The sequence below is a fragment of the Plecotus auritus genome (assembly GCF_963455305.1).
Source record: "Plecotus auritus genome assembly, chromosome: 14".
In the NCBI taxonomy this organism is placed as follows: Eukaryota; Metazoa; Chordata; class Mammalia; order Chiroptera; family Vespertilionidae; genus Plecotus; species Plecotus auritus.
Genome location: NC_137780.1, coordinates 181800 through 209036, shown reverse-complemented (window position 1 = coordinate 209036; position 27237 = coordinate 181800). Strand labels below are relative to the sequence as shown.

Sequence of the window (27237 nt, the reverse complement as noted above, 5' to 3'; positions counted from 1 at the left end):
TTCATGTGAACGAATGAAAGGGGAATTCTCCTACGTTAGGTAAAAAATAGGAGCAAGGGATTCCTACTTCCCACCTGTCGCTCTGGAGTTTATGAGTCCTGAGCACCAAAAGCAACCTCCCCACTGCCCCCCACCCACTCTGTCCTCGTCCCCATTTCAGCTGAGACTGAAACACCTCGGCTCCGAAGCTGCTAGAAGGTTCTGGCACCATGTGGGGAGGCAGAGGTAGTCATCACAGTGCTTCATCCGGAGCCGAGGTGGGAGGGGAGGGCTGAGCTGCAGAGACGTGAGCTGCCAGTGGGGAGGGGTCGTGGGCCTGACCCACCTGTGGGAGGGGTGGTGGACGTGACCCGCCTGTGGGGAGGGGTCGTGGACGTGACCCGCTTGTGGGGAGGGGTCGTGGACGTGACCCGCTTGTGGGGAGGGGTCGTGGACGTGACCCGCCTGTGGGGAGGACGTCAGGGGGCGACCATGGACTTCCTCCTTGGGCCACGTGGGGGTGGGGTCTGTCTGGTGCCTTGTAGGATGGTGAGCAGACTCCCTGGTCTCCTCTTCTGGTTTGGGGCCCTGAGAGGAGGTCCTGGCAGGGAAGTTTATGCAAATGATGATTAGCTTGTCCCGCCCCCGGGGCCTGCCTCCCTGGCTGGCGTGTCCTGGGAAGACAGGAAGGAGAAGGTCAGCTCCTGGTTTCTGGGCGAAGAGACCGGTGGAGCCTGCCCTACAGGCCCAGCAGACACAGGCCCATCCTTGGATGTGTGCCGGGCAGGTTTTCCTAACCGCCTTCCCTGCCGACTGAGCCCCAGCTCCACCTCTAACCCGAGCCCTTGGGTCCCAGGGAACCTGGAGGCCGAGAGTCAGCCAGGACAGCTTTGCCGACACACACAGCCTCACGTAGAAAGTCAACAGCCATGACACAGCTTTGGAGGGATTAAGACGAAGAGCTATCACAGGCTGAGGGCCTTGTCTCTTGGGACTATGGGGACTGAGGGAGCAGGGGGAACCCAGGAGCCGCAACGATGGAGGGAGCTGGGACACCAGAGAGAGACCACGGCCCCTGTTAAGTGCAGGCGCCTCCCCGGCAGGGGTCCTGTCCGCGGCCTGGGCCCTGGGCTGATGGGCCCTGGGCTGATGGGCCCTGGGCTGATGGGCCCTCAGATCCCATCCTCTCAGCAAGCCCTTCCCAGGGACTCCTCAAGCAGGACACACAGACGAATGCTAATTCATTCATTAACCCAGGTTAATGCTAACAACTAGACCCCCAGTGGCATTTCCAGGCAGCCCTGAAGCTCACTGGTGCTTACGAAGAACAGAGACTAAACACCCCTGTCCTTCAGAATCCTGGCTTGGGGACCCAGGGACCACAAGGCCTGGGCCGGGCCCTGAATGGGAAGCTGGCCCCTGCGGACTGGCCTGTGGCTGCAGCCTCTACTGCCCTCTGCTGGCTGCCAAGAGGGAGGACAGGCAAAGTGCAGGTTGCTCCCTGACATTGAAATTGAGTACTTTCTGTCCAGGATGCTTGGGGCAGGTACACTTTCAGTGGCTTTCACCAGAACCTTTTTTTTTTTTTTTTAAATATATATTTTATTGATTTTTTACAGAGAGGAAGGGAGAGGGATAGAGAGCTAGAAACATCGATGAGAGAGAAACATCGATCAGCTGCCTCCTGCACACCTCCCACTGGGGATGTGCCCGCAACCAAGGTACATGCCCTTGACCGGAATCGAACCCGGGACCCTTCAGTCCGCAGGCCGACACTCTATCCACTGAGCCAAACCGGTTTCGGCATCACCAGAACCTTTACAAGGCTGTGCCTAATTGGCTGCTAAAACCTTCCACTGAAATCTTAATTTTGGTTATTGGATTAAAAAAATTTTTTTTTGGCCCTAACTGGTTTGGCTCAGTGGATAGAGCGTCGGCCTGCGGACTGAAGGGTCCCAGGTTCGATTCCGGTCAAGGGCATGTATGTACCTTGGTTGCGGGCACATCCCCAGTGGGGTGTGTGCAGGAGGCAGCTGATCGATGTTTCTCTCTCATCGATGTTTCTAACTCTCTATCCCTCTCCCTTCCTCTCTGTAAAAAAATCAATAAAATATATATTTAAAATAAATAATTTTTTTTTTGTTAATCCTCACTTGATATATTTCCATTGGTTTTCAGAGAGTGGGAGAGGGGAGAGACACAGAGAAACATGGATGTGAGAGAGACCCATTGACTGGCTGCCTCCCGACCAGGGTTGGGGATCCAGCCTCCATCCGAGGAACGTGCAGTGCACTTGACTGGAATCGAACCTGGGACCCTTCAGTCGACAGGCTGATGCTCTGTGCGCTGAGCCACACTGGCTAGGACTGATGCCTTCTGATTTAAAAGGTATTCTGTCCAGCCCTTCTAGCGGCCATCGGTGGGATGGCCGGGCCAAGTGACCTGTCCGTGCTTTTCAGCAGAAGTCCTTGCTAGTTATGTCATTAACTAACGTCGAGCAGCCTCCTGCACAGCAGTCACACATATGTACGATGTCAGCACACCACGGTCCAGCTTTGATTCTGTGTTAAAAAAGAATTCTGTAGAAACAACGAGTCTTTAGGAAAGTCAACCTCTCCCCCACAGGAAGGCGGCTTTCTATCCTCAAAACAGCGAGTGTGCGTTCTCTGCCTGCCTTATGCTGTGAGGGAGACCAAGAGATGACGATGAACCAGTGCGTTGACAGACCTCAAGGTAAATCTTAAGTTTCAGCTCTCCTCTGCTGTCTAAAATTATATGTTCTTTCCAAGGACGTACAGGAGCATAATTTCCATTGTTTAAATGCCTTTATTTCTTTCAGATCAAACTGAAAAGGCAGGATAACAACTTGATATTTTTGGCTACTGGGCAACAGTGTTTGGCAATTCTCAAAAAAAAAAAGAAAGAAAAAAGAAATACAAATCACCACTAAGTATATAAAAACTTCATTAGAAATAACAAATGCAAATCAAAATGAGACTACTGTTTCTCTTAAGGTGGCAAAATATATATTTTTTTGAGAGAGAAACGTCGATTTGTTGTTCCACGTATTGGTGCATTCATTGGTTGATTCTTGCATATGTACCCTGACTGGAGGTTGAACTCGCAACCTTGGCGTATCTGGACGACACTCTAACCAACTGAGTTACGTGGCCAGGGCCAAATGCTCTCTTAATGATAACACGTGCCCGGTGTTAGAACGGTTCAGCAACGCGAGTCTGTCTGCCTTACTCTGGAGGGTAAACAGCGCGGCCAGTTCTGAGGCATGGGCATAACACACCTACCACCCCACTTCTCACCCCGAGGGAACCATTAGGAATGTGCGTTCAGCTGCAACCTAACAGGGGACGGCTTACACGGATGCAGACATGCAATGGCATGCTAAACACAAGGGAGGCACCGGGGGTAGCTACACGCAAGAGAAGTTGGCGTGTTGTGAAATGGAGAAAGCTAGTTATAACCGAGTCCGGGATGGGCTCATATTTGTTTTAAAAGCCATACATGCGTACGTCCGTGTAGAAAACATTGAGATGGACATACACAGCATTACCATCTGCGGATGGTGGAAATACGAGGGATTAAAAAAATGTTTATGCCCCTTTTTGTGTTGATCTGCAACGAATGGGTACTATTTCTGTGATTAAAAAAGCAAAGAAAAGTCCAAGCCTAATTTTAGAAAACGCTTTGCCTGGACTTGGCTGTGCTGGAAGGGGCCGCTCGCCCATAGAGGCATCTGCTTGGTTTTGTCCCTTCCGACCTGAGTGGAGAATTCGCACAGCTGTCTTTCTGTAAACGCCATAATCACGGACCCCAGACCACTTGTCTAGAGAACGGCTCTCTCATTTCTGCTGGAGCTCCCTGGGGCTCTGACTGTGCAGGAGGAAGTAGGCCAGTGGCAGAACCGTGCCCAAGGCCCACCCGTGAGTGACGGAGTCCTTAGAGTAAGCTCTGGGAGGAAGGGGACAAGCGGACTGCAGGGAGGCCGTCTCGAGTTGGTCCTCATGCAAGGCCAGGTCTCCTGGATCTGAGGGGTGCGTGATGGGGAGGAACCTGGACCTGGTTGCACAGATTCCTGCTGAGGTGAGTCATTCCAGAAGAACTGAAGTCCTACTGAAAGGTGAGATACTTCGCTAAAGTCACACGGTTAAAGCAACTCCCCAGCTGTAGCAACAGAGGCCTCTGGATGGAAGGTAGGCATTGGGGGTTGGTGTAGAGATTCCAAATGAACCAGGCCCGGCAGGTTCAGTCAATGACATGATCCATTAAGGAAGTCTTTCTTGAGAACAAAGGAAGCATTAAACTTGTCCAGACAAGACAAACCTACTAAGGGCCAATTCCTCTTAGACCCCCCCATCCAGGGTCTTAGATCCTGGGAAAATGGCTCCCAATGGGGTTGAAAGTCTGAAAGTCAAACTCAACTTACAGGCTGTAAACCTCATCAGGGTTTGAAGGGAAGAGGGGCCACATTCGTCTTCACCACGAAAGGCTTCTGACAACCTAGAGGTGAGGATCTCACACCTGGCATAGAGGCGCACCCGCAGCGTTCCTGATTAGGAGCCTAAATACTAAAGCTTGTAAAGGTTATACGTTTAAAAAGAACAAAGTCAGCCACACAGCAAAGCCACTCTCAGACATCCGTGTGCCTTCTGGAATGAGGAGAAAGGCGAAGCCTCAACTATCAGCACACGAGCATCGCCGTGGCTGAAAGGTGGGCGATAACCCGTCCAGAGCAAGCAGCCAGGGAGCCCTGGGTAAAGGAGAGCCCAGCGAGATGCAGGGGTGAGAGGAGAAGTGTGGGATGCTCCCCGTGTCCGCCACTGGGGGAAGGGCGCTTAGGACATGGTGTGATGCACCGTGAACTAGAAGAGGCACGCACGCCAGGCTCTAAGGAAGCAGGGCTGGCCCCGCCCGTCCAGCTGGATGCATCCACGTGAGGACAGAGAAGCAGCAGCAGAACCGTCGCACCAGGTTAAAAACCAGTTCTTGTGAAGGGGCGGCTCTGACACTTGGGGGTGCAGCCGAGCCCCCTCCCCTCCGTTACTCATGGGAAACCCGTTCCAAGGCCACATAGAAGCTGTTCTTGTCATCGAGGCAATGCCAGCCGATCGGTCCGATCTCACAGTCGGCGCAGACCAGGAACTTGATGTTGCCCACGTCCTTGGTGAAGCCCACGTTCTCGAAGATGAACATGTCCTCCACCAGCCAGTGCTCCTGCAGGAGGTCGCCATCGGGGCTGCTGCCGTCGGCCAGAGCCGGCTTCTTTCTCATGGAGGGAAGGAAGAGCTGCGGGGGGACACAAGGAATGCCATGCTGAGTACCCGTCACGCCAGCACCCCGTGCACCGTGGACTTCACGTGGTGCCCTCACAAACAAGACACGCAGTCCTATCAGGTTACAAACGAGGATGCGGGTTGCTCCTCTGTTGTCTGTGCCCAAGGAACTCTAACCAGCAGGTAACTTGTCTTCACTGCTATCCTGACCTTGGGCTTCGAGGCCCCATCGGCTTCTATTCTCCCCCGCCCCCCGGCTTACTCTGCTCCAGCCACGCGGGCCTTCCTCAGACAGGGTAAGCCTACTCTGCCCTCAGGTCTTGGCAAGGCCAGCCCCTTCTGCATATTCAGCTCAAAAGTAACCTCCTTGGTAGTCTTCCTTAGCCAAACAATCTGAATTAGCTTCCCATAATGCCCGTTGTATTATTATTATTATTATTATTATTATTATTATTAATTTATTTATAAGGGAGAGAGAAACATTGTTTTATTGTTCCATTTATTTATGCATTCCTTGGTTGATTCTTGTATGTGCCCTGATCCAGGATCAAACCCGCAGCCTTGGCGTATCAGGATGGATGATGCTTTAACCAACTGAGCAACGTGGTCAGGGCTTCCCAAACTCTTTAACAAAACAGCACGCCTCCGAGTGCTTATCTGGCATTGGCAATCACAATACCAGGTGTACCGGTGAATAATGCGGATTTTTTCCAATAGATGGGAGTCACACATATGTTGATCTATATGAGATTTGATATGTATGCTATTTGTTGTAATGACAACAAGCTTCAAAACTTCATATGTCAAATTTGTTGGAGATGTTAACATCGCAGATATTTTTACGCTTAAAAATGTCGAATTTCATGCCAAAAAAAGAGCATTTGCAGGAAGTTTTAATTCATTATTTTTAATAAAAATGCTGCTGAAAGTGATTATATACTTCGGGAAGCTTACGGTGAACATGCTCCATCTCAAGATACTTGTGAAGGCTGGTTTAAACGCTTTTCAAGTGAGAATTTCGATGTGAAAGACAAAGAACGTCCAGATAAACTGAAAAAGTTTGAAGACCAACAATGACAAGCATTATTGGATGAAGATGCGTGTCAAACTCAAAAACAACTTGCAGAAAGATTAAACATTGCTCAGCAAACAATTTCTGACCATTTACAAGCCATGGGAAAGATTTTAAAGAAAGGAAAATGGGTGCCACATCAACTGAACGAAAGACAAATGGAAAACCGAAAAGTCATCAGTAAAATGTTGCTTCAATGGCACGAAAGAAAGTCCTTTTTGCATCGAATTGTGACTGGCGATGAAAAGTGGATTTATTTTGAGAATCCCAAATGCACAAAATCATGGGTTGATCCAGATCAACTATCAACATCGACTGCAAGGCCAAATCGCTTCGGAAAGAAGACAATGCTCTGCGTTTGGAGGGATCAGGAAGCTGTGGTGTATTATGAGCTTCTCAAACCAGGTGAAACCATTAATACTGATCGCTACCAACAACAAATAATCAATTTGAACCACGCTTTGATCATAAAACCACCAGAATGGGCCAGCAGACAGGGCAAAGTAATTTTGCTTCATGATGACGCACCAGCACACACTTCAAAACCAGCTAAAGACACATTAAGATCTTGCCTGGGAAGTATTAATCCACCCGCCATGTTCACCAGACCTTGCTCCTTCAGATGGCCACTTGTTCCGATCGATGGCACACGCACTTTCTGAGCAGCCCTTCAAAACGTACGAAGAAATGGAAAATTGGATCTCTGAATGGTCTGCCTCAAAAAGAAGAAAAGTTCTATTGGGACGGTATCCACAAATTCCCTGAAAGATGGGGGAAATGTGTAGCTAGCGATGGACATCCCTTTGAATAAAGCACTGTTCAGGTTTCTCTTGAAATTACTGTGTTTTCTTTGGTTACAAAATCCGCATTATTAACCGGTTAACAGTTAATCCGCATTTTTAACCGGTACACCTAGTAAAAGCAGGCAGTTTGTAAAAATTAAAAAAAAAAAAAAAATTGGCCCCTAATGCTGTACGGACTCCTCAGATATAGTTAACCACCACAACGCAGCAAGATTCTGTTGACGCCGCAGTTGCTTTTTCAAGAATATTTTCTTTGTAGAAAATACATTCTTAGTGTAGAAAGCTTGGCAAGCATGCTACAATGTAGATGAGAATGAAAACTGTTACAATAGAGAATAAACTTGTTACCTTGTTTCTAATTTCTCCCTTCCTCTGAGAACTTGAGGTGGTTTTAAAACCCGGCCACAAATCCTGCGACAACCCTTCCACCCAGCAGGCCCTGTGGTGGCCCCGAGGTCAGGGCCCTGGAGGCGACACCTGCGCTGGGAGCCGCTAGGTACCCCACTGCTCCGGGGTCGCTGCGACCTCAGTTCAGGAAAGACCCCGAGTGAGAACTGTGGGGACACAGGCCTCCTGGTGTCGCGGTAAAAACGAGTATCACAGCCCCAGCCGGGACCCCAGGTGTGGGACCCCAGATGTGGGACCCCAGGTGTGGGATCCCAGGTGTGGGGTCCCAGGTGTGAGGTCCCAGGTGTGGGAGAGCGCTGCGTCTTCAGGCCTCCCCCCGCGAGGTGCCACCAGCCCCGCTACACCGTGTCCCCGTTCTTAGCTGAACCCCGGTCCCAGTGACAGGCGCTGCGGGCGGAGCCCCCGGGAGAGAATCCCGGGGGACGGGCGCGCACACGGTGCGGATTAACCGCCTTTTCCTGCGGCAGGTTAACCGGACATCCCTTCCGCCTTCTCGCTAGCGGTGACGGCGGAAATAGGGCATTAAGGCCCGTGACTTGGAGGAGGCAGGACCTGGGTCCCAGGAGCTGAGGCTCGGCCCTGCAGTGCGGCTCCTCCCAGCGCCCCGCTCGACCCTCGCCCGGCGCCTACCTGCCGGCGGGAGAAGAGCGCCGTGCCCGGCTGCAGCACCCGCGAGCCGCAGCGCTGGCACAGCACCGCCTTCCGGTTCCGGCCCTCCGCCGACACTAGCTCGTTCCGCGGCGCCGCGGGCTCCATCGCCGCCGCCACAGCTTCGGGGCCCGGACCGCGCAGGCGCGGCTCGGCTTGGTCTCGCCCTACTGCGCCGGCGCGGCTCTCGTCGAGGGCGGAGCGGACGGCCACTCCTTCCTGCGCAGGCGCCCACTGCCCGCGCCGACTCTACTGCGCACGCGCAGACCCGCCCCGCGGCCCTGAGTGGCAGGCGCCGGCGGCTTTGTGACAGGACCAGTGCAGGGCGGAGGCGAGTCCTCTGCACCCTCACCCGGTCACCGGACTCCCTTACTATTGAGTCATCAGAGTTGCTGGTAACTCCCTGTCTCCTGAGACGTGAATTCAGTGCCGAGCGGGAGGGGACGGAAGGCAATGTGGGTCCCACCCGCGGGGACACGCACCCTTCGCTGCCGGAAGCCGAGGGCTGGTCAGTGCTAACCAGTGAGCTCTCACCAGCGGCACAGCATGGGGTGGAAGCGCTTTAGAACCGAGCTGGATCGTCACTACCTCCCAGCGTTGTCGCTTATCCATCCGATGGGCGCAGTGAGAAGGTCCGGGTCAGAGGTGACCTTCCGGGATGCACGGGTCCAGGCACAGCTGTCATCACGTCCCCTGGGACAGGACAGAGTCCCCAGGTTCTCGGTTCAGAGCCGCGGGCACAGAGTCCTGAACCCAGGCGTGCACTGGATCAGGCCAGGTGTCACTACCCACCACCCATGACCCGCCTGCATTTCCTCCTCTTCCGTCAACTCAGCGTTCATCAAGCACTCACATTACATGCTAACCCCCCAGGATCCATGGTGATGGGCACTTTGTGCCAGAAATAACTTGGACATTTCCTGAAAACTTGCTGCATGTCAGGTACTGCAATGATCCCAGCTGTGTTTTGGAAGCAGGACAAATGGAGGGCCTGGGCTGGAAGAGAGAAGGCCACTGCTCCATGGGTCCGGGCGAGAAAGGCCTGCACTATGAGGGAGTGAAAATACAGGAATGGATTTGGGACAAAGATAAAACCATGCAGAACCCAGAAACTAATCAAATGTGTGCCCACAAAATGAATGATAGCTTTCCGCAGTGGATAACCAAGTGACTGGCTTCCAGTTAAGCGACGGAGAAAGGCAGGAGGAACCACCAAGTTAGGGGCACCCATGGGTGGGCAAGATTTATGTATGACGGGGAGGAGCACTGCCAAACATCCGGTTCGGTGTCATGTCAGAACTACCTGGGAATTTGGTCTGAAACTCGTTTGAGGAGCCGCCTAGTCCGTCTCCCCAGGGGCTCCGGCTGAGAGACGCATTTTTCGAAGTTGTAGTTTCATCAGCAGGCACAGTCCATCTGCTAGAGAGAGCTTGGCAGGCTCTTCAGCGAACCAATTCCTCTTTGGCTCCCCCTTCCCTTTGCTCTGGGAATACCTGGACTTCTGCAGGCCTTCTGCATAGCTGTTTCTATCACGTGCCATAAACTGAAGCAAATGGAGGGGCTGGAATGATCAAAACCCTGAAATTCAAGTGGATACTAAATGAGCGTCTTCTTGATTCCCTTTAGGGTTCAAGGACACTCCAAGTGTGAGAGGAGTCAATGGATACGGCAAACTCAAACATTTCCTGGTGAGACTCTCGTACCTGCGTCTACAGAAAAACAGTGGAGCTAGTTGGCAAACACAAGGTCAACATGTTGAAGACTCGGGACCCACAGCTGATCTCTACGTCTGCTCCCCCAACTGTAGGAGGGCAGTGCTGGCTTGCCACAAATTCTCTTAAGGCATTTGAGACAGATTATTTTTAATATTTTCTTAAAAATATACAAAGGAAATGAACTCTTTAGGTCAATTCAATTCAGGGAGAGGAGAAAATGGAATTTCAATGTAAAGGGAGTGTTTTCTTGTTTAGTAGGTCATCACATTCCCACACTCCCAACACCCATAACGCAAGAATTTCACTCGGTAACACAGGAGAGCCTAGAACGGTGGCTCAGAAACGGTGCGAGCAGGTACTGGGTAACACAGGACTTGGGTTGTCCTTTGATTCTTCTGTCCTGGAATGAACATAATTCACTCTAAGGACAGGGTGGGAACCCGACAGTAGGACAAGGACGAAATGTACCAAACAGCAGTAAAAACCACACTTAGCAGAAGTGTGCACTTAAAAGGACAGGCAATACCAAGGAGCTGAAATTCCAGGCTGCTGCACCCCCTCCCCTTCCCCCAATAAATAGTATGGAAATGTTACAGCATAGTAGTATCTGATTCAACAAAGACCTCTCACCCCAAGGCGAACGTTGCTGCGGGGCATGAGCAGGAGTGAGATGAATATGAACTCACAGGTACTTCTTTGTCCCCCACTGACTCCACTCCGCCCACCTGACACTTGTTCACCGGTGATGGTCTCGCACAGGGCCAGGGCCAGGCAAGCCACACTGCAGTCCAGAAAGACCGGGGCATCAGAAGACCCTTCCAATATCCACCCTGCCTTCCAGGTCTCACGTTGTGGAGGTCTAGGCTCACTCACGCCAGCGAGTTCAGGTCACTGCACTCTAAGCCCAGTTCGGATACAGCAGGTCTGCCCCGGGAGTGTGACAAAGGTGTCTTCCAAGCCCACAGCTGTGACAGGCGCTTCCCTTGGTTCCCCTCCAGAAGAGAGCTATGCTGCAGCTCCCTGCAGACCAGGAAATACACTTAGTCCTGAAAAACAGGACTTGCACTTCATCAAGCTGACTCAAGTTGGAATCCTTCCAATCCAGACATTGGCTGGACACTGCCCACCTCTAGTAGGTCACCCTCACTTTCGTTCTCTGCAACACACGGGCGCAACATGGTGAGTCAGACACGGCCAGAAAGTGCTGCCCAGACCAGGAGGTGGCCTGGCCTCGCACACTCACTCAGTGCATTCTTTTCCCGTGAGTGCCGTTCACCACGCTACTCAGGGACAAGTCCCAGCGCGAGGGGGAGTGTGTGCAAATAAAGACCATCATCACCGCCCCGTGCTTGTAATCGCCCTGAGCACACAGCGAGAAGCAGACATTCTGGACACGATCCTTGATTCTCCTGCTATCTGGGCCCTGGACTGGTCACTAGCTCTGGATGGAGCTCCAACAAGGTCACTTCTCTCGGAGAACACACACGCCAGCATCACAGCGCTGGGTTCCCATGGAGGTCACCACTTCCCAGCTGTCGATGACAGGGTCATAGCACTCGATGCTGCTCAGCAGGGAGTTCCCATCATATCTGAGTGGGGAAGAAGCAAGAGAGGGAAATGAGCTTTCTGTTCCTCTCCACCCACATCCCACACTGAGGTCGCCATGGAGACATCTCCCCTGACCCACTCCCTGTCTCCACCCAACAGTGTGGATGGGATCATGTTGCCCTGATGCATGATGGCCCCAGCCTGGTTTTAAATCCTCACCCTGCAATTGCATAAAGTCGGCCCCGAAGCACAGTGGCCCCCACATAGCATCGAGGGGTGGTCATGCAAGTGACAGCCGTCCAGGAATCGGTACGGATGTTGTACGCTTCAACGGAAGAAAGGTGGGCTGTGCCATCAAATCCCCCCACCACATAAATATGGTCATTCAGCAGGGCTACTCCTGCACCTGGAAAAAGGTAGAGCAGGTCACTACTACTGAACTGAGGCTAGATTCCAGAAAGAAAACATGGTCGCTGATGGCCAGCTGAATCCTCAGGTAGCTCAGGGATGTGCAGAGAGCCAGACAGGCCTGAAATAATCAGCCGGCACAGGTTATCCCATCTGTAAACCCACTGGTAGGAGTTGAAATGGGAAGAAAAAACACAAAATGGTTCTCACCTTCACTTCCATGAATTCAGAGCCCAACCCTCTCCGTTAACAGAAAAGAAGGAAATGGAAAAAGGAGGCAGTGAAGGAGGAAGGAAGGAAAGGAGCTGTGATGGTTCTGGAGCAGTTTTTACAGGGAAAGTGAATCAGAACAGCACAGCGTTCTCCTGCCTCAGCCCAGCTCCTCTGTCCAGGAAGTTCTGCCAGCACTTGCCCACGTAACATGCTAAACACACACGACTGTACCAGACGTGACAATGCTGGGATTTAAAAAATGAAAACAAACAAAAAAACCACCACAACAACAAGAAGGCTTCTGTCCTCAAATGTATACTCCATTTGAAAAGCTGTCTTCATTCTCAGGACACGGAGATCAGAGGCAAGGAGGAGGGTGAACTCTGACTCCTGCTTCACTGAAGTCGGAGCAAAGAGGAACTAAAACCCGGACTGACGGGCTGTCCTGTGACTGCGCGCCCACCGTGCAAGCAGAGACCTGACCGCAGGCTGCCTCTCCCTCAGACCCGACGGTCTTACCCGAGCGCTTGGTGGCCATCGGTGTAACATTAGTCCAGTGTCCTGTATGGGGGTCATATTTCTCAACTGAATTTAAGATATTCAAGCCGTCGTATCCTCCTGAAAGACAAAGGAGAGGCCATTCCAGAGAGAACGACAAATCCGGACCCCCACTCCCAGCCTGCCTTTCTCTGTGTTCCGACTTGATCTTTAATCTCAGTTCTCCTTCAAGGGTTCCAACAGTCCAAAGAGAAATCTAACAGAACCCCATGTTCTGCTTCCATGAAAAAGACAATCCCAGTTAATGGAACTGTATTGGGATAGACCAGGGTTTTAGTTGAAGGCCATCTATGAACTTGATTCTGGTAAAAAGAGAACCCTCGCCCCCCCCCAAAGGCTGCCACTCATTATGCCCTCTCCCATCCCTGCCTCCCCGGGGTCAGCACCTAGACAGTAGATCACTCCGCCGGCCACCACCAGCCCCGCGCCTTCCCGGGCTGTCTGCATATCTCCCAGCATGCTCCACTGGTCAATGTTGGGGTCATAGCGCTCCATACTGGTGTGACGCCTGCTCCCGTCAAAGCCTCCCGAGACGTAGATCATATCTGCTCAGAATGAGCCAACCACAGACTCTTAGAGAAGTAGAGATTTCTTTTTTTTTTACGTTGTGAATTCAAACATTTTAATCATAAATCACTCTAATTATATCAACAGCCTCATTCTTCACTAAGAAATTTATTTTCTTTTTAAATTTCAGTTCTTTATTGTTTCAAGTATTACACAGGTCTTCTTTTCCCCCCATTGAACTCTCCCCGGCTACCCCCACCCCCAAGGAGAGATTTCTAATCCCTCTTTTCTCTACCAATTCCCAAGTCCTTTACATGTTTGGGGGCAAAACCAACGTGTTTCTTATGGGACAAGTCAATGAAGTCGTATCGGTAAGGAAGAGCGCACAGGCCACACATGCAGACAGTGGATGAGGTCTCAAAGCACTCCAAGCCCAGCCGCAGGTCCCAGAAAGCCAGGCCAACGTCCCCCTCAGTGTGCTGCAACCCTGCCCAGCGCGCTGTCAGCGCGGAAGCGCCCATGCACACTGCACAGCTTTGTAACTGCCGCTGCCACGCAAACAGGAGCTCTGACCTCAGCGGGACCCTCCACAGGCCATGCTCCCGCCAGACAGCAGGGAGGTGTGAGCCCCGATCCAGCCCCAACAGCATGGCCACACCACCCTGCACACCCAGCCTACCTCCTAGGGTGGTGGCGCCGGCAAGGCCTCGTCGGACATTCATTGGGGCCACGGAATACCAGACCCCATCCTCATCCGCTGTGTAGTCCAGACACTCCACTGAACTGAGGCGGGAACGGCCATCGTAGCCACCGATGACATAGATCCGGTCATGTAAGGACACGGAGGCCACGTACCGTCTCTTCCGAGTGATGCTCTGTGGTTCAGGAGAGAAGGGGACAGAGCACGTCAGTCACGCAGCCTCGGCCTCCTCCCGGCTCTCCGCCCTGTTTCTGCCTCCTCACTCGCCAGCAGGAGCCTCCGGGAGCGGCTCTCCTCAGTGGCCTCCAGCTGTCTGCCCCTGAGCAAACACTTTCGCTTGTTGTGATGCTCTAGCATCAAGCCTTCTGCGCCCCGGCCTCCGCCAAGGCTTTCCGTTACCCAGTGTCTCATTCCTTTCTACGCCATAGGGCTCTGTGCTACAGACTAAGATCCTCCCACAGAGTGGAAGTTTTCCCGCACTGCTAATCAAAGGGCCAGACTCGACGACCCTGAAGTCATGAGGACTGATTGAAAGATTTCCAGGTTTCCTCAGAATTATTATTTCAAACAGAGACAGACAAAGTGAGAAAGATACAGACTTGAGTTCAATTTAACACAACTTAACACCAAGCTCAGGGTGACAGAGCAGGACCAGTGGAGCATGCTGGGAGTTACAGACAGCTCAGGAAGGCGCTGAAGCAGGGTGGCAGCCGACACTGGCCACTGGCATTCTGAGGTCTAACCTAATGAAAATAGCTGATAACTATCTACTGAATACCTACTGTGCGCACGACACTGTTGTAAGGAGCGTTAGCAGTTACTAGGTTTTCCTATGTTTAGAGCTGGGTTACGGAGGACATGTGAGCTCTTTCCCCACGCGGGTTCCACCTTACGTACGGGCAGAAAGCTCCACTCCTGAGTCTTGGGGTCATACTTCTCCACCACGTCGATGGGAGACTGCTGGCTGCCGAAGCCCCCAACCACCAGCAGCACTTCATTGGCTCCTGAGGAGAGAGGGAGGAAAAGGCAGGTCTCCCCGCCGTCCGTGGCTGGGTAAACACTCACAGGGACGTATAAGCAGAAACAGTTCTACAATGAAGGTCTTGTTTACGTGGCCCAGAGAAGCCATCTGAAATAGAAGATTCTCTGTAAGGTTGCCTAATAGGAAATTATTTCTTTTAGAGGCTCTAGCTCTTGAGAACTCAAATATCTTACATTGAAATTCCTGGACACTAAAACTGCAGAAGGCAAATTTGAGTCCCCACCTTTCCAACCCACCCAGACGCCTCTGGCCGACACATCAACTGAGGCTCCCCGTGCAGGCAGGAGCCAAGAGCAGCTCCCTCCCTTCCCAGCCTGCACCTCAAAACGCAGGTGTTCTTGGTGGTGAAAGACCACTCCCCTAACCTTGCCTCAAAAAAGCTGAGCGTTGTGAAATAGGAACCAAGTGATATACTTAAAAGTCTCTTTCCCATGCCCTGGCTGGTGTGGCTCAGTTGGTGGAGTGTCATCCAGTGCACTGACAGGTCACTGGTTCGATTCCCAGTCAGGGCACGTGTCTGGGTTATGGGCTTGATCCCCAGCGGGGGCCGTGCAGGAGGCAGCCGATGGATGTTCCTCTCTCATCGATGTTTCTATTTCTCTATCCCTCTCTCTAAAATCATTAAACATGTATATTAAAAAATACCTCTTTTCTATGAACTTCTATTTTTCCAGTTTAGCCAACTATGTCATCAAAACTGCCAAGTAACCATAAGACGAGGCTTTTAAAGGGAGTCTTTTTCTCTACAATTTTCCCAAAGAAGATATTGGATAACCTTTCCCACCTTGTTTCTTTCCAAAGACAAAGTCTTTTGAGGAAATGCCCTGTGTAGCTGCACCCACCCAGCCTGGCTCGAGTGAGGGCTCTTCCCCACTGCAGGCCCCTGCCCATCCCTGGGCTGTCCCCACCACCTGCTCCTCCTTCCTTCCTCACCCCGAAGGGAAAACACACGGGGAGAAGGGGACAGGTGGATGGGAACATACCAAGTCCTACATGACATTCTAAATAATTCCCAATTCACAGGCTCCAAACATATTGAAACTAAACTTGACAATTTATAAATTGTCACACTTTGTCTCACTGAATCCTCCAAAGAGTTGTGCAAAACAGATATGGAAGAAAGCTCGGGTGGTAAAGCGATCTGTCTGAGAGGACCTGATGAAGAAAAGACTGAAAACAGGCCTGAAACAAGGTCCTTGTATTTTCCATAGAATGTTCCTTTTAGCTACATCATCCACCAGGCAAGGGGCCGTTTTCTGCAGACGCCAGCTCACCCAGACGAGCCCGTGTCCTGGGTCCCTGCATCTGACTCCGCAGCTCGGGCCTCAGGTGGAACTTCTTTGCCTCATCGACGAGGTCCCTGCACTGGAGACTGCAGCGGATGAAAGGCTGGAACACAGAGCAGAGGGCGCCGTGGCCCCACTAGTGTCACAGGATAAATGGCATGTTTATGGTTACGTTGTCATTAGCTTCTTATCTAGAAACCAGTTTCCAAAACGTGGTTCCACGAGGCTCTGGTAGTAACTACGCTGTGGCGTCCGGAAATGACGAAGGACCCCGAGGCCACAACACTACGCTGTAGGACACAGTCAGGCTCGGGTGCGGTGCCTTCCAGGACTTACCTCCGCATCGATGACGTCGGTGATGTACCTGGGGGTCAGCAGGGGCATCCGGACGTACTGCAGCAGGTCAGGCAGGGACTCTTCTCGCTCCTTCTTGGCGTGCTTCACCCAGTTGATGACGGCCTCAAAGACTGGCTCTTCAGAGTCCACCTATCAGTGCACAGTTACAGATCTGTGTTCTGGCCATCGCCTCACAAGCTCAGAAAGTAGCCATGCCTGCCTTTCCCCTCCTGTTCCCCGTCCCCCGCCACCATTACTTAACATCTCCCACAAACAGCCAGGTTCTTAGGAAAACATCTTTTCACACACAACGGCCTAGACCAGGAAGAAGATAATGGTCCAAGTGTGTAAAATGTCTGACACACAGAGTGCCTAATAAGCCCTCAGCCACAGGCTGGTGTTTGCTTCAGAATGTCCTCCACGCCCAAACCTTCTCACTTCTCAAGCCCTCAGGGGCGTGGGGGAGGACCTGTTGCCGATTCAAAGCTGGCTCTAAGGGAACGTTCACTCCCTCGTGCCGTCGAAGACCTCTGGCTTCTCCACATCACTATGGGCCCAGCACCTGGGCACCTGCTGTAAGAGGCGTGGAGCTACTGAGACAATATACAGGGTACCCCCAAATGCACCCACATTCTAATTATAAAGGCAGTGTTTATTAAAATGCATTTCACTCCAAAACGGAGCTAACAGCTGTGAGAGTGTGGATACATTTCTTGGGGACACGCTGCACATAAGCACCACCTGGGGACCTGAGTCTAGGCTTACCTATGACAGACTGGATCAGGTAAGAACCACAAACAGCTGGCACTATTCCCCTGGAAGAGCACCAGGTGTGACAGCACCCAGGACCTTCCAAAGATGACACCCGAGTGGGGTCCTGTGTCCTCCCACCAGCCCGAGGGTGTCTGTCCTGACAGACGCCTTCCAGCGTGTGATAGGACCTTCGTAGATAACCACTCTGTGAACTTTTCCTAAGAACTGAAAACACAGAAAATGTCCAGAACGTCCCCTCATCCGAGGGCTTTCCCGAACACCTAGGGAGTGCCAGGCACTGTGCCAGAGGCGGTTACTCAGTGGTGAACAGGCCAGACACGAACCGGCTCTTCAGTGGGGAGATCATGGTAAAATTAGAAAGTGGAGTCTCCGTTCTGTCCTTACACACTGCACTGGGAAAGCACAGGGGCACGAGACAGAAATGCACGCGATTTCCTCGTTCCCACTGATGGGCCAGGGAAGGCCTCCCTGCAGAAGCAAGAGATTTAAGTCTGATGGGTGAGCGGCAGCTCGCCAGGGAGAGAGGCCTCTGGGCAGAGAGAGCACACGCAGAAACCTGGAGCCGCACTGTCCAACCCGGAGCCAAATGCATTGACATCAATCCAGATTAAGTGAAACTGGAAACTCGGCTGCTCGGCCACACTCGATGGAAGGCCTTTGGTGCTCCAGTGGCTACTGAGCTGGACAGCACGGACACAGTTCCTTTCCATCTGCTCCGGACGTCTAGCCCGCGGCGCTGTCCCAGCGCGAAGCAGCACTGACCACTTGGGGCCTGAGGAGGCAGGTGCAGTGGAACGGGCTGTAGAAGATCAGCTGCAGAAGCAGTCGAGGCCAGTCACAGCCTCAGAGGCTGACTGCACTCCAAGAGCGACTGGGAGCCATGAAAAGCCTTCAAGCCGGCCTGTGACCTAAGCACACTGAGGTCTGTAAGGCCACCGACGACCTTGGGTAGAACAGAGCAGAAGGACCGAGCGCTGGGAGCCCTTGAAATTGAGGAGCCACTAATGTCTAGGAATCCATGAATTTAAAATTCATTTTTACTATATCCAAGGAGAGCAAGAGGGGACGTGGGGAGGAAGAACTCTGAGCTTCCTACGGAGCTGGATGTCTCCTAACTGCGGGGACACAGCCAACAGGTGGACCCACCCCCCACGTGGCTCTGCGAGGTATTTCCCAGACGCTCCTGACTGGATCACAGAACTGGACCACCGGAGAGGAAGGCCTTAGGCCTCCTGACACGAACAGCTCTGTGCTAGACTTCTCACGATCCCGAGGCCTACGTGCACTGAAAACTGCGCGGAAGTGGGCCGAAGTTCCCTTGCCAGGCTCAGCACTGAACGCTGCCTTACACCATGTCCCAGGCCCCTCCCTCTCACTTCCTCGTCCCCCACGCGGCACTCAGAACCTGGCTCCTGTTCACGGTCTCCAACCTCTGTCCCTTCCTTTCTGATCTGATTTAAACCAGGTTCACTCTTTGTCCTCCGATGCAATGTCCTCCCTTTGAGTAGGCTCGTGATCCTCATTACACTCTACGACAATCGGTTTTGGTGCTGGTGTTGTCTGCACTGAGAATTCTCTGAGAACAAGAACTGCCTCTTACTTCTGGGCCCACAGAACCTGGCGCCTTGATTGCTATGTCACAGATATTCGAGGTAGGTGTCTGTAAGGTGAGTGAATGGGTAACAGAGAAATCCACTTTCCTTCCAATCTCTGCGTCATCCACTCTGTACAGCAATGATTCTTCAACACTGGGATCACACACTTCATTCGGGAAGGTGGTGAACTCCCTCCATAAATATGCCAATAATTTGGGATGTAATCTCAGGGGCATTTAATGAAACCTGTGGAGCCAATGTGGACGTGGAGTAAGAAGCCCTGCTACAGAAACATGGAAGTCCACCTTGCTTTTTGTAATGGCCCAATCTTAAAGAAGCCACCGTAAGAAGCCAAATCTGTACCTGAATTTCATCACACTTGATCAGCTTTTCCACCTCTCCTTGACTCAGGAGGATGAATTCTTCGTGCTGTACCACTTCAGGAAAGTGCTTCTGGCTAAAAACCTCAGCGGCTTGCATCAGGTCAACACAACTGTGAGTTTCAGCAAAATCCCTGATACCCAGGCAATTAGAAGGGTCCAACTGACTTTCTAAGAACTCACAGCAGGCTTGCTTCACACCTAGGACAAACACAGACATTGAATACTTCAGGACACGTGGCCAGCTGTGCTCTGGTCTCTATTCTCCATTGCAACACCTTCTCTACACAGAGTTAGAGAACCCTGGCTCAGCTCAGCACTAAGGACCAGATTAGAAATTTCATGCTTAAGGAATGCAAACCTATTTCGGTGTTATGCACAAGTGACCTCCAACAAGGCCTTTATGATGGTCTCTGCTTCAGCTTTAAAACAAGTAGAGCAAGACAAATTGCTTCTGCAGACACTGGCACAATTAAGCAAAACTGCCAATAAAAGTCTTGAAAATCAAGCTATAAAACCAATTCTAATTCAGCATAATGTACCCAATTTCTACTCTATGTGAAAATTTACCACGTAAGTTACATAAATGTGAAACCACTACACTGTATACCCGAAACTAACATAATATTGAATGTCAACTGCAATTGAAAAGTTAAGCGTTTTTTTTTTTTTTTTTTTTTTTTTAAATTTGCTAAAAGACTCGTGAAAAAAAAATAGGGAACTAATATCTAGCTCAGGGGTGGGCAAACTTTTTGACTCGAGGGCCACCATGGGTTCTTAAACTGGACCGGAGGGCCGGAACAAAAGCATGGATGGAGTGTTTGTGTGAACTAATATAAATTCAAAGTAAAGGAGCGGAGGGGAGAGCAAGAGAACCGGATAGAACAGCTGGATCCGGCCCGCGGGCCGTAGTTTGCCCACGGCTGATCTAGCTCATGCTTCTCTAACTGAGAAGTTCAGAGCATAAACCGAGCTGTGCAGTAATGCAAAACCCTCCCATTGTTTCAACCATCAAAACGGAAAACAACAGAAACAGTGCTGGAGGTGAAGCAGCGGACGGGGCCCTGGAAGGGTCAGCACCGCTAACTCCGTGAAAACCCGACACTTCATTTGTGTGTGTCCATTAACGTTTCCAACACACACTTTGCATGGCGCAGAAGAGTATGGTGCAAAGGGTTCCCATGAGCAGTCCCCCTTGCCTCCCTACCCCCCGGCCATCGCAACCCTCTACGTGGGCGACAACAGTATCGGTTTTGTGTGTCCTTGCAGGGTTACTGTGTACATGCATGCAAGGAAGCGTATCTGTCCTCTCCTCCTCCATTTTCCTGAAAACAGGACAGAGCCCGACACTCACACTGGGTGGGAGAGGCCCTTTCTACGGCGCCTGCAACCCGATCTCTGCGCCACGGGCAGTAACTGTGAGCGCCTACGTCTGTCTCCACTTTAAACATTGCGGGGCCGTCTTGGCGTGCACAACAGTAACACCTGTACCTTTCAGCTGGAGCAGACAAGCCGCAGGGAGCAGCTCCTGCACGTTCTCCACCGTCACGTGCACCGTTTCTGTGTACACAAAGTCCAACAGGATTTCCATGGTGGAGGCAGTTAAACCTTGGATATCGACGTACGGTTTCCCTTTCTCTGAAAGCTGAAAATTCAGAAGGCGTGAAATACTCGTGGTTATCATTCTCCATGATAAAGGCAGCATCTCATACCCAACAGCCTGAGGGATGTTAATAATATGGACTGAATACACATCTTTTTAAAGTTATAGTCTATTTTGTTTGGTTTGTATAAAGCATGCATTTGTAGCTGTCCCAACGGGGAAGGAACTGAATGTAACCCAGGAGCACACAGTGAGATGACAGCTTCCTGGAATATCAATTTTACCGAGTTGTTTGATACTCTGCAAGATACGGGGTTAACTTGATTTTGGGATCACCGAATCGCTGATGGTATATTTTGCCTAGAATACATCCTTGGGGTTATGAGTAATAATTATTCTTAAAAATAAAGATGAAAACTCTTGAGAATCAAGCTATAAAACCAATGAATTCCTGCCAAACTTCTACTTTCATACTAAAAGGGCAGGTACCTCACCTCACTGGTGAACATGGCACAGAAGTAATCGCTACAGGCAGCCAGCACGATCCGATGGGCCGGGAAGTCCTTCTGCTCCACCCTCAGGGTCACGTCACACAGGGTGTTGCTCTTCCTGAGCGAGTTCATTGAATTGAGGATGGACTTAGCATGTGTGTTTGTCATGATATCTTTGGGGGCCATAATGCCTCCCATCAAGCAAAGTGGAGAAACAATGAAAGGGGTCCTTGGATTCTGGAAATACAAGAGGAAAACAAATATGCAATGAGCATGTTTGAAGGACTGGGGAAACGGAACATTTTTCACGTAGCTTTACAAATTAAGGCGGCTTCCTCAGAACCAAACACGGAGTCGAGAGCACTCCTCTTCCTGGCATCACCCCCACAGTGCAGCCACCAATCATCCCAAGTAAGAATGCTCTCCCTTCCTCTGAATTCCCACAGTACAGAGTGCCCCCGCCACTTGGCACTCACCATCAACACTCAACTCTAAACAGAAACTATCCAGGTCCCGCAGAGCCTCACAAGGCTGTTGTCTGAAATGGTGGAAAAATAAAATTGCTTAAAGGCCTCTATCACTATTATTGAATATCCATAAGCAGATTAAATGGGTAAGTATTTAGAGGATGGGGATCCATTGTGTATATATACATATATTTTTAAAAAATATATTTTTATTGCCCTAACCGGTGTGGCTCAGTGGATAGAGCATCGGCCTGCGTACTGAAGGGTCCCAGGTTCGATTCCGGTCAAGGGCATGTACCTTGGTTACAGGCACATCCCTAGTAGGGAGGTGTGCAGGAGGCAGCTGATTGATGTTTCGCTCTCATGGATGTTTCTAACTCTCTATTCTTCTCCCTTCCTCTCTATAAAAAATCAATAAAATATATTTTTTAAAAAATATTTTTATTGATTTCAGAGAGGAAGGGAGAGGGAGAGAGAGAGAGAAACATCAATGATGAGAGAGAATCATTGATCGGCTGTCTCCTGTACGCCCCCTACTGGGGATCAAGCCTGGAACCCAGGCATGTGCCCTGACGGGGAATCAAACCCAGGACCTTTCCGTCCCCAGGCCGACGCTCTACCCACTGAGCAACACCGGCTAGGGCCATGTGTATATATTTTTCTATCACAGCAGGTGTACAATAAATATGTAGTAAATGAATGCAAAAAAAAAGAATTGGGTATTCAGCTTAGAGCAGTAAAAGCCAGAGCCAGCAAAAATAAACTTTTTTCCAAAGAAGAATGCAGAGAAATATGTATGAAGATTTCCAAATATACCTGGCCCCCCTGAGGACCCAGTACCTACACACTGGACCATGGAAACCATGCAAGCTTGTCTATGGACTTTCACTTGGCTAAGCTATTACACATCTTTCACGGGTGGGTCTTCCTTCTCTACATCATTAGTAGATGTCCATCAACACCAGCAAATCAGTATTTGTAGAAATTCTTCTATACTGAAACAAAGCCTTACTAGGACAGAAACTTATCAAAACTCACTATACTCATTTTCTGCCACAGTCCCTTGCAAAGTTCACTTGCACGCATCAGTTAAATGAACTCAGCAACAGATCCCACATTGAAAAGAAGTCAACGTACGAAGCGCTTTCTCGATTATTGGCAGGCTGTAGTCACACTACATTTTTCCTTAACGACAACTTGTGGGGAATGAAATGGGGCGGTTCCTAAGAGACTCTGTCTTACTTGGATTCCAACACTTTCATCGATGATTCAAGAAAAACAAACCAAACCAAGCCACAAGCCCACAGCTCCCAACCCTAATTTCTGAGGAGCAAACAGGACATCCTGAATTCCCACCACGGCCGTTCACAGCTGGCCTGTCGCTGTGCAGTTCCTCTCACAACGCCCCCCCCCCCCCCCAGCCCTGCCAGACCCAGGTGACAGAGGAGGAGTGAGTCATCCAAGCGGACGATGTTTTTCAGCTTCGGGTGCAACTCTGGAGATGTAGGAAGGTCTGAACAAAGCCCGTTTGCAGGGGGTTCCCACCGGGCTCGGCCTGGACTGGGCTGCACCATTTCAGGGTCAAACCGGGTCGCCCTGGTGCAGCGTGGGGATCGGCCTCGGCGAGCGAAGCCAGCATTCCCCTCTCCCCCCAGAACTTCCGAGACACCGGAATAGGGTTCCCCCGCCGGAGGTTCGGGAGGGGCGTCACATTCCGGAACCGCCACGGTCCAGGTGGGAGAAGAGCGGGAAGCCCCCGACGACTGGCGCCGCAGGTGGAGGCCCCTTACGAGGGGCTGAGAGCCCCCGCCACCCCGTCCCCGCGAGAGACTTCGTGGGGGCAAGGCCCACCCGGGCGGAGGGAGGGAGGGACGGAGAAGACCGAGCGCCCCCTGCCTATCAGCTCACCTGCGCCCGCCGGTGGGGTCGAGAGGGGGGCGCGCGGCCAGCAGGCGGCTCAGGAGAAACCCAGGCGCCGCCGCCGCCGCCGCCGCCACCCCGACCCGGAGGCTCGGGAGCCGTCACTGCGCTCGTCTCGCTCTGTCGGCCCCGCGGCCGCGCGACGTGATGACGTTTCAGCGCAAAGACCGCCCCTTCCCACATCACGTGATCACAAGGACCAGCAGGCCGCGCGACGTGATGACGCTGCGGTGTGTGAGCCGGCCCGGGCTGCATCACGTGACCCCCCCAGGACCCGGCGCCCCGGTGGCTGCGGACCCGTTGCGGGCGGAGCGGGAAGGGGTGGACGGGGAGGTCGGGCAGCGAATCTCCCGGAGGTGCGCGCGGCCCCGCAGACGGAGGCCGCCAGGGATCCCTGAGCCCAGGAGCTGATGGCGGCTGTGTCTTCCCCGCGGGACACTCGGGAACCCGCTCCCGTCGGGAAAAACCCACGGAGGCGCCCAGTTTCTCCCAGGCCGTTGCCCAGCGTGGCTATTCGGGCGGACCCTGGCCGTGGGGCCCGCAGTCACCCGAAGTCACTGCGCGTCGGAAGCCTCGGTCCTCACCGCCCCCGCTCCCCGGACTGAGCGGTCAGTCTGGGGATTTTGCTTCTCATTGATTTGGGTGCACTTAGCCTAGTGCAGTGGTCGGCAAACTGCGGCTCGCGAGCCGCGCTTTCCCGCTCTGTTGACTAATGAGTTTGCCAACCACTGACCTAGACTCTCGATTCCAATAATTACAGGCTGTTGTTGTTCCTTGTGATTAAGCCCCTATGCCTGTGACTCCTTAGAGATAAACCATAGCCGAGTGGGTAGCAACCTGATTTTACATAGAGTTTCCATCTCTCACATCCTCTCTCTCTGCTCCAAAATTATCCCTGACATGGTGGGTGGGAGAGCAGGACAGGTACAAGTTCTATTGGAACCGCCACGCCAGGTGGGAGAAGAGTGGGAAGCCCCTGACAACACATTTTGGAAACCGTCACTGAAATTATGAGTGCAGACATCCTTTAATGAAATTATCCTTCGTAAATACTCTTGCACATGGACAGTGATGTGTGTGCAGGACTGGTTCAGTAAAGTACATATATCCGTACAATACCACGAGGTTGTGGACACGACGTATAGTTTGCTTCTATTTGTATAAAAAGGTTGGGAGAATATATTCATATCTATTTGTATATGTATAAAATGCCCTTGGAAAGATACAAAATAAAGTGGTAATTTCAGTTTCTTTGGGGAGAGGAACTGGTTGCTTGGGAGACTAGACGGTAGGGAGATTTCCCCCCTCTATGACATTTTGTGCTTTTTGAACTTTTCAGTGCATTAAAAATATGTACAATTTTACAAGTAAAAACAACCCTTGTTTTATGAATGTGAAGGCTAAATAAAAAAATTTTCCAATGTGAGAAGGAACTTAATAAGAGATCTTAGTTACTCACTGAATATAATCAACACAGGGCCCCAGCTGCTGCTCTGAAATTCACCCCTGAATCTGCATCCAGGCCAGGCCATGCCTCCTAAGGGTTAGTTCGTAGCCCACTGGGGACAGAAATACTAAAGCGGACCTTTTCTGGGGAAGATGGGCCTCTTTTGTCAGCAGACTTTGGGTCAAGGACTTGTTCTGAAGGGTTTTGCTGCACCTTTCTTAGCATGCAAGGTAGTCCAGGGCACTTCAAACTCAGATGCCTCTAGAGCTGGGCAGGGACAATGGGGACCTGATGAGCACACCCTCCACCTAGTACAGTTAGCACTGACTTCCCACTGCAGGCCAAAGCGTGTTTGTGAACCACCGCGGCTTCTGCTGTCAGCTCAAGTCTTTTTTAAAACCTAAAACAGTTTTTATTAAATAGATATACTTATTACATATATACAAGAAAAATAATCATGGCTGAAGGGACATCCAGGTCCTTACCACCTAGTTAAAAAGAATACAAGCTACAGTAATGAAATAGCCTGTCCTCCTCCCCTCCTCCTGTTCTGAGGTAACCGTTTATTTCTGAATTGAAATCCCTTTTAAATTCTTGCCATATTTGTGTCCTTAAACTATCCTTAGTTTCGCAAAATTCTGAGCTTTACTGAAATGCAGTCAGACCAGTTATGTTCTGTAAGTTGCTTCCCTCCCTCGCTCTTGTGTTGTCGCTTGTCACTGTAATTAATTTTCACTGCTAGTCTTTCGTTATAGGAATAAGCCAAAATTTATTTTTCCAGCGAACAGTTTTGGATATTTGGCTTCATTTTAGTGCATTGCTAATACAGTCGGCAGCAAGGAATCTTTTGAAAAATATTTTTATTGATTTTTAGAAAGAGGGTGGGGTAGAAAGATTGACGTGAGATGTGAATGCTGAGCTTCAATGGGCTGCTTCCTGCACCGGCCCCCTCCAGGGACTGAGCCCGCAACCCAGGCCTGTGCCCTGACTGGGAATCGAATCGGCAAACTTTGGTGCACGAGATGATGCCCAACTGAGCCACACCAGCCAAAGCTGCAATGAATCTTTATACCCGCTGTTTCTCAAGAGTAGTGGTTTTTAAACTGTGGGATATGCCGACTGGGGATCAAACCTGCAACCTTGGCAAATCAGGATGACGCTCTAACCAACTAAGCTACCGGGCCAGTGCCAGAACCAACATTTTTGAAATGAATTAATTTAGGATGAATTTTAGATACAGCTCATATTGTAAGGTGGTGTTTTACGCAGTGTTTGCATGTTGCAACACACATCCATATTCTCTTCCCCTCGACAAAACCGGTCCTACCAACAGTTCCTGGTCTGCTCCACATCCACACAACACTCAATAGTAGGGTTTTTAATGTGCGCCAATCTGGTGGTAGTGAAATGGCTTATCACTTTGGTTTAATTTACATTTCCCTGATTACCACATGAGGTTGAGAAAATTTCTTTTTTGTCAGCCTAGTTGGATTATTTTTTAAAAGGTAACTTATTCTCCCAGTTGTACAATCTTAATCTTGAACAAATCCATCTTTGTAACCCGAGAAGACTGCCTTCTAATTGTCGACATTCACTCGGAAATGACTGCTGCGGGCCGCACACACAAACACAATCATCTCAGGGAGAGTATGATTTCAAAGGCAGAGAAAGGCATGGAATGGCCTCTTGATGAGAGACAACCTTAAAAGAACTGAACCCTAGAGTGATATACAGTAGACCAGTGGTCGGCAAAGTCATTAGTCAACAGAGCCAAGTATCAACAGTACGATTGAAATTTCTTTTGAGAGCTGAAAACCAACTTCTGCGCATGGGCCACGAAGTTTCAATCGCACTGTACGTGCGCGCCCGCACGTGGTATTTTGTGGAAGAGCCACACTCAAGGGGCCAAAGAGCCGCATGTGGCTCGCGAGCCGCTGTTTGCTGACCACTGCAGTAGACCGTTGATAGTCACAGGGATATAACCCAATACCTTTGAGAATCATTTCATTATTAAATACTGCTTCAGAATGATTTCTCTAGGAGAAGCCT

The 27237-nt window shown here is 51.0% G+C and overlaps 2 protein-coding genes across 3 annotated transcripts; both read right to left on the bottom strand.

Annotated features, from left to right (window-relative positions):
* Positions 1-2785: 2785 nt before the first annotated feature.
* Positions 2786-8784, bottom strand: RABIF (RAB interacting factor). 2 transcript variants are annotated; one of them, XR_013959594.1, is made up of 3 exons: positions 8181-8784; positions 3356-5280; positions 2786-3229 (listed from the first exon to the last, which is right to left on the bottom strand). XR_013959594.1 is itself a non-coding variant. In XM_080650838.1 (2 exons), exons 1-2 carry the CDS (start codon positions 8304-8306, stop codon positions 5035-5037), a joined length of 372 nt encoding a protein of 123 aa, XP_080506964.1. In that variant the 5' UTR covers positions 8307-8374; the 3' UTR covers positions 2786-5034. The 2 variants fall into 2 exon arrangements, 1 of the variants encoding a protein (XP_080506964.1); XM_080650838.1 differs by having other exon boundaries at positions 2786-5280; positions 8181-8374.
* A 1261-nt stretch (positions 8785-10045) lies between these two features.
* On the bottom strand, positions 10046-23879 carry KLHL12 (kelch like family member 12). Its single transcript, XM_080650837.1, has 12 exons — positions 23730-23879; positions 21358-21591; positions 20752-20905; positions 19244-19461; positions 16512-16661; positions 16164-16278; positions 14745-14851; positions 13827-14022; positions 13027-13185; positions 12602-12700; positions 11681-11867; positions 10046-11502 (listed from the first exon to the last, which is right to left on the bottom strand). Exons 2-12 carry the CDS (start codon positions 21550-21552, stop codon positions 11376-11378), a joined length of 1707 nt encoding a protein of 568 aa, XP_080506963.1. The 5' UTR covers positions 21553-21591; positions 23730-23879; the 3' UTR covers positions 10046-11375.
* Positions 23880-27237: the final 3358 nt, after the last annotated feature.